Genomic DNA, 12,419 nt, shown 5'->3' on the forward strand with positions numbered 1-12,419 from the left:
GGGTGGGGGCAGCTTACAGCCAATATATATTGATATGATCATAATGCCGAACATGTTATAAACTGTATTCTGTATTATTTGTGTCACTATTTTGGCTGTCGGCATTGTATTTGTGTTGGTGTTTTTTTTCCTGTCGGCGTTTACTTTTCAGTATTTTGATGTTGTCTGTATTTCGATTTTTGGTTTCGTGTATATGTCGGTATATCGTCCATCGGCATTTGGTTGTAGGGATTCTGTCAATTGGTATTATGGGCCTTATTCTGGTCGGTGCGGACGGAGCCGAATATGCGGGCAGGACCGTGCGTCCTAAACCCCGCCTTTCGTACGGATCGCTCACTCCGTCCGAATGCGGTAAGCCGCTGACCGTACGGAGCACGAGTGGATTTCCCACGGATACACCACCTCCATCTCTTGGAACCTCCCCCATCATTCGATGCTCGCAGACCATCGATGCAGGGACCGAGTGGTCCGCCAGCTCCCGCAACCTCAGGCATTTCTCCGTGCAAAAGCAGGGATCTGGGCGGGCAGCTGACATCCGGCAATGTCATATGTCCGCCCCCTACACGTGCGTCACGGCCGCATTACCATACGTACGCCCAGCGTTTTCATGGGAACGCCCATGAAACGCGGGGCGTATGCATATGTTAATGAGGCCAAACAGCCCTTCACACCCCTCTCCACCCCCTGTTCGTAGTGTACACATTTCATGCGGAATTTGGACGTGCGTTCCGTTCACACATGCGCAGACACAAAACATCGGCGGCATGAACGCACGCGGACATTACCGCACCAACCAGAATAAGGGCCTATGTCCCTCAGCGACTTAACTACATAGCGTGTTTCTTACTTATGTCTAGTAATGCCTATTTATTCTGACTTACAAAGCCTACGGATGTATTATTACAGGTCGGGTATGATATCACAACTGGGACAATCCCGACGGCATAATACCGGCAGTGGAATCCTGAATGCCAAAATCCCAGCACATTTTGGGGAGTATTCTAATCCTAGCCCACACCTCCCTCACCCTAACTGTCCCGTTAAGCATCCTAACCCTTACTGTCCCCTTCTGCACCCATACTCTAGCACCCCCCCCCCCCCTCCAGTGCCTAACCCTAATTCTCAAAGTTGGTATCAGTCTGTATTTTGACAATCGGGTTTCCGGGGCCGGTATTGTGGCCATCAGGATCTTGTTGGTTTAATGTATTGTTCTAACTTATTGCTGGGTAAGTGGCGGCCCCTATTATATAACAGGAGGCCCATCACTGGTCTGTAGGGACTGATATAAGGTACAGTATATGAGGACACTGCTCTCACACTGGCAGTATAACAGTGTATGAAGCTTGTTGGCTAAGTCCTACATCACACAGGACAGTGTTAGATGTAGGACACTGTATAAAATGTAAATATAGTAACCAATATACAGTATGGCCTAAACGTGCCTTCTGTCATGTCAAGCTGCCCGCGTTACATTGATATAAATAGGCCAATGTGAAGGAGCCCGAGAGACCCCCGTCCTGCCATAGTTGCCAGAATTGGACAGTACTGAATTGGACAGTGTGGATCTGCCCTACATCCACAATGGAATTGCGATTCATGTATAATGCATGCGAAGCTTAATCATCTTTTTACGTTTCTCATTTGTATTATATAGTAACAAGACAACGCAAACTCTACTCCAATCACATTGCAAACTTTGCTTTCAAACATAATTCACGTTCCTGTTTTCCTCCTTCTAGCCGACAAGTCCGAAATTTGGGAAAGCCGATTCGTATGAAAAACTGGAAAAATTAGGCGAAGGATCCTATGCAACGGTTTATAAAGGCAAAAGCAAGTGAGTCATTTTAGTTTTCTTAACCCAAAGGTTTTTCGGTAGTCTGATTAACCCTTTGCGTGCCAACATCTCTGAGATGTTCAAAATATCCATTCAATTTCCAGAGTGGCTCACACTTGTTATATAGATTCAAATAAAATGTGTTGTGTGAAATAGATGATATTTCCTATATAATGTAATTGTTACAGGTCATTATGATGAATGTTTGGCAATTTTCACACCTATTTTGACAAACTCTCTCGGCACTTAAAGTGTTAAACACGGACCAGTAATGCCTCGACGACAGAGCATATTGCACTAGGATGAGACCTTTGTTTGCATCTTTGTCTGTTTGTAGTTATTGATTCATATGTTTTATTACATTTTATTTTCTGTATGTATTTCACTGTTCCCACTAATGCAAGCTGCTCCAGCGACAGGGACGGACATGTGATGTGTGTTTGCAGATAATGGGGGAGATTCTCTATGCAAGAAATGCGGTAAAAACCCCGTTATCGGGGTTTTTACCGCATTTTGGGATGCTGTAAGCATCCCCCGCCGGGTTAACGAAATTAATGAAAAATCTGGCGATGCCCCATAGAAGCCAATGGGCTTCTACCGCATCCCACCGCCGCCCCGCAACGACCCCCGCCGCCCCGCATCGCCCCCTCCTCCCTTACCTGTGTCCGGGCAGCACAGCGCAGTGCTGCCCGGACCTGTGACCTCTTACCTGCACTGATCCTCTTCCGGGTGCAGGGAGGAGGAGAGCCCGGCGCAGCAGCAGCAGCAGCGCCGGGTGTGGGAGGGAGGGGGGAGCCGCCGGGACCTGCTGGGACCCGGCGACTCTCACCGCAAAGGACTGCTCTTAACGCAAGAGCTGTCCTTTGCTATCATTATCGCATATGTTAGAACATATGCGATAATTATAAATGCGATGGGCGGCGAAGGGGGGCGGAGATTCTTAGAGAATCTCCCCCAGAGATCTTGCTATTTATTCAAGTTTTATGTCAACAGTAAAACTAATATCAATCCAAAACAAGAAACAAAATGTATGTTTTTATAGACAAATAATATATATTTTTTTTTTTACTGAAAAAAGCAATCACTTTGTATTGCTTCTGAGTTATACCCCTTTTACACTGAGGTAAAAAAAAAACGTGTTTTTGCCTCGTTGACCCGGGTCAGCGTTCGTATAAAAGGGGTAGCTGGAAAAAAAACCCTCACAGGTCCATTTCCCTGCGAATCCTAGCTTGGTTCTGACCAGGGAGGAACACGTGGAGGGTATGGTTCAGTGTAAACGGGTATGCCGTGTCATCCGACAGTAATTCCAATTCCTATTACAGTAATAGGGAAGCCAACCCAAGTTAGTACTGTGGGTAGTATGGAGGTTGGGCAGAGGGTTGCACACAGCCTCCGCTGCTGTTTACTGTGCAGACAGCAGCGGAGGCAGGGAGGAGTGGAATGGATGACATGCTCATGCAGGGGAGCGATGGTGAGGGACTGCGCATCTACAGTTATGCACATGTACAGGGGCTCGGCAACCTAGCAATGCGGATGTGGGGGGGTGGGGCAGCGACGAGTGGCTGTGCGCATGGGAACGCCAACGTTTCCTGGGTGTCCCCGTGAAAAAGCTGGACATTCCCATGTAAATGCGCCTGTGAATTGGGGGGGGGCAGCTGACGTCAGTGGATGTTAGCTGCCCACCCGCATCCCGCACCAGAGGGGTGTCTTACATCTGCGAGCACCTGCAAAATCATTCGATGGTCGGCAATCATCGAATGATTTTGTCCCAGCACGCAAGGCTGCAAATGGATGTTTATGCTAAATATTCGGCGTGCGAGGGGGGGGGCTTTTGTGCTTGCGGCGTTTAGAGGTCTCGCAACGAAATTTGCAGCTTTGCGAGTCAACTAGAATAAGGTCCAAAGTCTCCTTCACACTCCACGCACATTAGACCCTACATGCCAGTTGTATAACCTTCATTACATGCACATGGGCAGTATGACTGGCGAGTCCCTGAGTGCATTACAATGGGAGCTACATGTATACACTCCCCAATAAAGTAGAATACTCACTCAGGTGCCTTCCCAGGGGTAAAAAAAAAAAAAAAAATGTGGTTTGTACCGGCGCTGGCTGAAAAACACACTTGAGACGGTATAGTAATATATAGGTTTTACTGTTTAAACCATAAATTATAAAAATACAATTAAATACAATTTTAATAAAAATTAATTAATTAAAAGATGACTAGTTGTGGGACTCAGTCTCTTCATACACTTAGTGGTATAATAGAAAGGTCATAACCAGCTGAATAAAGGTAGAATTATATTACCATCCTTGTAAATCCTTGTATAGTGTAGACAAATCTTGTTAATGAGATATTTACTAACATGCGCTGTCTCCTGTATAATGATGTGTAGAGGGATAAACGGAATAATATACACAACATACTGAAGTATTAAAAGCAATTGATGGCTTCATTAGGCCCATCCAGCACTAAAGAGACTAATTAATAAATCTAAGACATCCCCTGATTAATTAAAACAATTGGATCATGTGTATTGGAGGGTAGTATAGACCATCTAGGGGTGATGTTCAAGTGCCTGGGGTCTTTGATTTGGAACCTTTTAAACGCTGTAATTGATGTTCCTCGTAGCGTAAGGCGTATACCCAGTGCTCTGCACTGTGAAAGCGTCTTGTTGTGTGCGGTGCTCAGACCACACAGCCATCTGTGCGTGTTACACCTGATATTGTCTCTGCAGTATGTTCCTCAGCTGCACGTCTCTGATATAAGGATTTCTGTTCGTGCCCAGAAGTTGCACCATAACGTAGTGTGCAGCGCCCTGGGAGAACCGCGCAAGTGAAGACTTTGCCCAGAAACCAGTTTAGTCACTGGTCACTGACATTCCGGTGCACTACAATGCCAAGGAAGACCTCAATAATAGGGGGAAATGATCACGATTCTTTCACAATCATTCATACGTCTCACCCGGCAACCCCAGTATTGGTTGCCAAAGGCAACTTTTCCACTGGTTCACTTCTCCTCCCTTATCACTGCTTCATACATGCCTGATTCAGACGTTTATGCTTGGGACTGCGTTCCCGTATGCAGTGTCTCCAGCGTCTTGCTTCCTGCAGTCCGGCTGCGCAGCTATAGGATTGCTCTGAAGCCATCATTTGACTGATGTGCGTCCGTTGGCTGCTCCTTTTTACACAAGCTGCTGATCTGAGACACAGATTATGACGGCTCAGTACAACCTACGGCCGCTGTGACATTTGCATGTTTCTGCACAGCGGCTGTGAACCAATTGGTAGCTCTGAATCCGGATCGCTGCGTCTCGCCTATATGACACACAGAACCGCGATAGATATAAATGCTGAAGCTGCAGTATATGCTGTCGCTGGTCTTTGTTTATTATAGCAGATTATCTGTTGGAGAAGTTATGTAAGGATACCGTGCGGTGGTTTCTGTGGCTGATAAATGAATCATAATTGGACTGTGAGTCTGAAAATCTCCATCCTGAATATTTCATAAGACCTCCGAGAACATCACTTTCAGACTTCATTCTTCCTCTCCACTACAAGAAGAGGGGACTCATTTGGGCAACTTTAATTTAGTCCTTTAATCAGGGCCGAAACTAGGTGTTTCGGCGCCTGGGTCGGCAGTCATTTGGTCACCCCCCCCCCCAAAAAAAAACCCCCCAAAAAACCAAATCACTGCCTTGGGGACAGGCAGCGGGGGTGCGGGGACTGGAGAAGGTTAACTCCGGCTCCTAGCGCTGCCGGGCGGTGGGCGGGAGGCAGATTTTGAAAAGACTTGCCGGACGCTGATTGGCTGAATTCAGCCAATCAGCGTCCGGCAAGTCTTTTCAAAACCTGCTTCCCGCCCACCGTCCGGCAGCGCTAGGAGCCGGAGTTAACCCACCAGTCCCCGGGACCCCGCTGCTCATCCCAGGGACCACGCTGCCGGGACACCACACTAGCGCCCCCACCCTCCAGCGCCCGGTGCGCGTGACCCCCTAGCCCCCCCTAGTTACGGCCCTGCTTTAATGTGTGCACATATTGGATTATACTGTTGTAAACCAGAGCAGCCTACGTTACATAATACACTCCTTTTCTCTGGTACCTCAGGCTTTGATACCCTTACCCTTTAGTGGTGGGTGTGGGCTAATGTATGTATAATAGAAAAATAAATAATGGTTGGGAATGCTGGCACTTGTAGTACTACAATTTTCTCGGTATAACAGCGCGCCAAGTGCATTGAGCCATGTAAGGGAAGTGGTGCAGCGATATGGTGTCCATGTCGACTGTGTCGACATTTGGAACGAAATACCCATGTCAAGTTTTTGACTGTCGACCTGCCCAATGCAGACCTAATGCTTGTGTCGCCCAAATGACCTTGTCGAACTTCAGTGGCAGATGTAATGATCCACACCCATTTTTCACCAGTCCCATGGTAGCAAGGTGTGTGAGCATTCTACATGTTCTCTCAGAGGGCCAGATGTAATATACTTGAAAAGTGATAAAATGGAGAGTGATAAACCACCAGCCAATCAGCTCCTACCTGCCGTGTCACAGGCTGTGTTTGAAAAATGACAAGTAGCAGCTGATTGGTTGGTGGTTCATCACTCTCCATTGTATCACTTTTCAGGGCTTAGTACATCTCATCCAGACCCCCTGCAGCACCACATATGATGTGGTACAAGACGTGTATATATGGTAATCCCCCAATTGTCTCTGGTACTTGATACGTTGTATTTTCCTTCCTCTATTCTGTGCCGCGTTGATCCCTCTGTACCTCATTGATTTTCATTGTTTTATATTATTTGTATTGTCTCATTTACATTCTGTGGTTATGACTCTATGGGCCTTATTCTGGATGGCTCCGAAGGCGGACGGATGGGCGATGGTTGGTGTTTGCGCATGTGCGGAGGCGTATCTGCGCATGTGCGAACGCCTCACACGTACGAACACGGCGTGAGTTCTGTACAGAAAATGATCACATGGAACCATCCGATCAGGGGTTGGAGAGGGGCCATGAAAACGCTGGGCGTACATATGGTAATGCGGCCGTGACGCACGTGTGGGGGGCAGACAACTGACATAGCCGGATGTCAGCTGCCCGCCCATATCCCTGCTTTCATTCGGAAAAATGTCTGAGTGGTCTGGAGCACTCGGTGCTGCCAGACCACTCGGTCCATCATTCGATGGTCGGCGACCATCGGAGGATGGGGGAGGTTCCCACAGATAGGGGAGGTGTTCACATGAAACATCCGCTCGTGGTCCGTTTGCTCTGCGTCTTACCGCATTCGGACTGTGTGAGTGATCCGTATGGTAGGCGGGGCTAAGAACACTCGATGGCCGTCCGAAAATACGCATCTGTCCGATTCAACCAGAATAAGGGCCTATGTGCAGCCTTTGTTTTATATAATATATATGGTTATGTTCAGTCCAACTGTTTTTCTCCTTGTGACTGTTTTATTTTGGTATATTGTTCTTTGAATCCTCTCCTGTGCTTGTGTTTGTTGCTGTGTACCTTTTTGTGACAAACAAAACATTTATTAGAAATAAAAAAAACCTCAATCCTTTATGATTAGCCAGAATATTGCTCACCCAAGTCCATGGAGCCTTCTTCATTTCGTGTAGACTGTGACCAAATAAACGCTCCTCATTCTGTATGATGACCAAAGCCCTTGTTTATACAGCGGGGTTACCTGTCAGACACTGGAAATGACTAATCGTAAAAAACTACAGAGATAAACTGATTTGGGACAACCCGGGTCAAAATTCCCGGGTTGATCCGTTCACACTGCAGAAGGACCCATGTTGAAAGGCAAATTACCGGGTAGAACTGCATCACCTGGTAATTTACCTAGCAGTGAGTACGGTGGTCGTGCACTGCAGTCCATGGCATTTAAATGCTGTGTAAAAGCCGTGTTGTTCACGCTGGCAGTGAGAATGTGTTATAAGCTATGCAGTAGCAGAGGTTCCCTAAAGTGGTCCTCAAGGCACCATAGCAGTTCAGGTTTTAAGTATTTCCCTGCTTGGCCACAGGTGACTTAATTAGTACCTTAGTCAATTTCCTTTAGCCATCTGTGCTGAACCATGGATATCTTTAAAACCAGGACCGGGAGCTGTGAGGGCTGCGTTTCAGAATCTCTGCGCTATAGTGTATTTGATTCTGTTATTTAATGCAAATTGCGTAACTAATGATGAGAACATGTTTGACATCACAGCATTGCAGTTTCATTTTTCTATAAATTGTGTTCCGTTCTAAATGAACCAAAGAATGATGTCATAGCATCAATACCAGTGGGTCCATACAGTACATAGCGCTAGCTGTTATTGGTAGTATCCCAGAACATTGGCGCTAGGTGTTCCACCGGCCATTTCTATATCTTGTGAGCCGTGCATAGGGTACTAATACTTACTCCTGATCTCTTCCAGAGTAAATGGGAAGCTGGTGGCACTGAAGGTGATCAGATTACAAGAAGAGGAGGGAACGCCGTTTACTGCCATCAGGGAAGGTATGTACAATGTAAAGTATATGATGGCATCGGCATAATCTGGTTATGTGCGGAGTGAGTTAGATTTGGGTGAGGTGTCTGATTAAATATGTTATGTATGTAATATATGATAGAATTCAAAAGTTTGTAATCATTAATATATTTATTTTAAAATACTCTATAGTTTTTATTTTTACTAAGGTTTCTTTAGACTGACCAGAAATGATAGCTATATATTGATCATATCATATATTTAAATTCATCATAAAATCCTCCATTGGCAGCAGTTACTGGTGTTTGGCATTCTGTCAGTTGTGACAGTTATTCATGGGAAATTTGTACCCAGGACTTTTGCAGCGCCCCCCAGTGGTGCAAAGGGAGATGTGTTGTAATAGTAATGCAGTAGCGTTATCAATGGCGGAACTACCATTGGTGCAGCAAGTGCAGTGCACTGGGCCCCCTGAGGGCTAAGGAGCCCATTGTGGCCACTGTTACACTCTTCAGGTCACCCAGTTTTTCTCTGTGAACTTGGTTTGGGGTGGAGTAGGGAGCCCCAAATTATATTTAGTGTTATCGTTCACCAGTAATAGAGCAGCTATTAGCCACTGGCATTTCTATGCAGCTACCGGGGGCATGGTCTAGTGGTAGTAACGAATTAAATGGAGACATGAAGAAGTCATAGTAAGTGACGCCAGTCAGCTGCTGACATCTATAACTGCACCCCCACCACCAACCCCAGGTCTAGGAAAGGTTTTGCTTTCTTGGTGCGCTGGAACTCTTGTGGATATGCACCATCTTGGATTAACTGTGTGTAACTTTAGCCATGTGTTGGCTGCTGTGAATAGACACTTGTTCCCCTTGTTTGACTACAGAGACTGCTGCCAAGGAGGCAGCGGAGATCACCAAAGGATGAACAGGGGAATGGTTTCCATATATCTTGCAAATAACTATGTCCTCGTTGTGATATAAATAATACTTCTGTAATTTTTTAGGTCGAACATCTCATGGTAGGAATGGCTAATGATTGGGTCACCATTGGTGCCTTACATTGATGGCAAGAAGCCATAGATGCTTGCACCATCATTGGTCATCGCTGCTTGTGGGATACCATGGACACAGGCCAATCAGGACAGGAGGCATTGGTTAAACAAAACCATTGAACCAACGAACCTCTCCACTGATGGCAAAACCTTCGACCATGGGTGGCAACCATAGATGGTTATCTCTACCCCATGGTTGATAACAATGATCTCTTCCTATATGCAGCTATATCTGAAAACACTAAGCGGAACCAATCAGGTTCTGTCCTTTATCTAGCGTGGTCCATAAACTGAAGCTTATTGTTTATGAGCATCTCCTCCACTTTTTCTCTCTCGAAGGTTGATACATCTCCCCCATAGTCTCTGCCTGGACAGATGGATTTTTTAATCATACAGTAGATGCTCGTTTTAAGACATGATATTGTTTACCGTATGCATAGACTTTGAATTTGCACCCCCACGGTCAGTAAGGGTACAGTATGTCACCGCTTTGGGTCATGTTAAGATGTGACTAGTTATGTTTCATGGTGATTTGAAGACTTCAAAAATAAAAGTGTGGCCAACTAATGAAATTATCCGTATTCAGTAATGAGATGCCTACTGTATGTTCTACGGAATGCTTTGTAATATTACCTTTGTATAACACACTGCGATGTATACTACAAAAGCCATACCCGCAGAGCGTAGTTTTGCCGGATGCACGAGAACCAGACCTTTATGTGATATTCCGTCCATTGTTGTATTCAGTGGGAAACGAACCTTTCATGTCTACATGAGATGAGTGTATCTCCGCAAACCGCGGGATGGCTTTTCTCTCTCCATAAAAACGTGTTATCCGTATAATAACAGTATCTGTATTTATGCAAAGACGTATTAAGAACAAAGACGCGTAATCGCTGCGTTGTTCCTACTAGAGTATTGTTTAAAAAACATGAATACCCCTGCAACGAAATCTTGACTTTAAATTGGGTAACCCGCCGAGCCAACCTGTGAGTCTTTTTCTGTTCGACAGCAATTACAGGTTGAACTGAACAAAACCGGGGAAGAACGCTGGAAAAATGGCTCCGTGGCATTACAAAGGATGTTAGAACCCTCTTTTTGTTTGAGATTTACTTATTCAAGTCACTGTGATAAAACCTGTACTCCTTGGGGTGCCTTGCAGAATAGAAATGAAGACGAGGCGCTTGCTGGAGAGAGAATGGAATGTGTATATGCAATATATATCAATGGGAACAGCTGGACGATAGGAACGTTGGGATATTGCTTTTCATATTTCGGCCATCAGCGAATTCAATCATAAAGACAGGAAAAATTAAAAGGGTTGTAAATGTTTTGTCACTGTGAGCGTGCGAAGATGATCTCGCCAGCGGTCGGTATTTTGTTAAGATAAAAATGAAAAAAAAAAAATGGCTTGTTAAATATAGAGAGAAGACTGTACTAAGAGAGGGTGGGAGGAGATATAGTACCAGCCAATCAGTTAAGTGGAATGTTACAGGCTGTGTTTAAAAAATGACTGTTATGAGTTGGTTAAGTGGAATGTTACAGGCTGTGTTTAAAAAATGACTGTTATGAGTTGGTTGACTGGTACAGATAGAGCTATCCTCATCTAGCCCTCTAATAGGATCAAGTGAGCCAGAGCTGTCGGACTTTATCCTATGCTAATCCCCTACTGTATTGTTCTATGTACTGCAACTGAGAACAATAGGCCTTGGTGAGTCCATGGCTATCCAGATAAAGCTAGCTAAAGAAGGTTCCATCTGTACTTTATCTATCCCCCCAAACCCCCCCCCCCCCCCCCCCCGGGTCCAGAATGGGGCCTGTCCGGTCTGTCGTTACAGTACTGTTTTTTACTTAGTCCCCGCAAACAGGAAGTTTTTGCATACAGCCCGTTCTCAGATGCCAATTTACACATTTATGTGTCTGTCCATTCTATTCTGAGTCCGAAGGACTTTTTCGGTGACATGGTATTTTTGGGATGGGTAATGTGATTGTACGTAACCTCCATGACTTCAGATGCCTGTTCTTGATAGACAGCTTGCCTCTAGCGCTAGGCTATTGCAGGTGCCAACACTATAGGCAGCTGTTGAACCCACTGGTGTAAAATCAATGATTTTCCACATACACCCAGAGCAGCTGCCTCTTCTGAGTACTGTACACTTTAAATTGATCCCCTTTTTGTTACTGCACTTTAGAGATCATGGAAACTGTATTTTTATGTTCCTTGCCTTTTTGTTTTCTATTTCAACTGTAACAACATGATCCATTAACACAATGCAGGCGTGGTGCCCAGGCCTGCTGTACTGGGCGAGGAGGATTCTCTGCAGTACTCCATGGATGGAACAGTACTTAGATGACAAATAAAATGAGGCTCAGCTGCTGGAAACGAAAGCATTACCATGTTCCAGAAGTAAATGCGCTGCCAGATAATGTCTCAGATTTTCTGTAAGAGGAATGCACGGCTGGATTGTAAAAATGTTTGACCCGCTGCTTACATCAATGGGTGCAGAGTGGTGGCTTTATATGCAGAATACCTGAGCATCTCTGCTGGAAAACAGGCACTTCTGCTTAGGGTCGGTTATACAGTGATATAATACAAGACAGAACCGTTATCTGTGCTGTCTGCAAATACAGAGAGTGTCCCAGAACAAGTGCGAAGCTCGTCATAAACATTGTATACAACCTAACATAAGTAAATAGACAAAGAAAAAAATCAACACAGAAAGGTCAACACATGTAAATGTTGACATAAGTGTGGCACTTCATTGGTGTCCATGTCGACACATGAGAATGAATATGAAAACATTCAAAAATCGAAAAATAAATCTTAAAACTCATGTCAACCTTCTTCATTGTCGACCATAGCCATGTCAGTGTTTTGCATTTGCCATTTAATCCTGGGGTTGCCGTGAATCGCGCGGGGGGGGTGTCCGCGAGTCGCGGGTGAGTGCCGCGAATCGCGGGAGGGGTCACCGCGAATCGCGGGAGGGGGGTGTGGCCGCGAATCGCGGGAGGGGGGTCGGGTGGTTTGCCGCGAATTGCGGGAGGGTGGGTTCGCGGGAGTTG

The 12,419-nt window shown here is 45.6% G+C and overlaps 1 protein-coding gene across 3 annotated transcripts in view; it reads left to right on the forward strand.

Moving 5' to 3' along the window:
• CDK14 (cyclin dependent kinase 14) overlaps positions 1-12,419 on the forward strand; it is a 505,408-nt gene that overhangs the window by 137,894 nt on the left and 355,095 nt on the right. For all 3 annotated transcript variants that reach the window (XM_083189415.1, XM_083189416.1, XM_083189417.1), the window contains 2 exons: positions 1,740-1,834; positions 8,258-8,337. In XM_083189415.1, coding sequence (XP_083045541.1) covers positions 1,740-1,834; positions 8,258-8,337 — 175 coding nt within the window. The remainder of the gene's footprint in view (positions 1-1,739; positions 1,835-8,257; positions 8,338-12,419) is intronic.

This window comes from Crinia signifera, chromosome 5 (assembly GCF_055691185.1).
Source record: "Crinia signifera chromosome 5, ASM5569118v1, whole genome shotgun sequence".
NCBI lineage: Eukaryota > Metazoa > Chordata > Amphibia > Anura > Myobatrachidae > Crinia > Crinia signifera.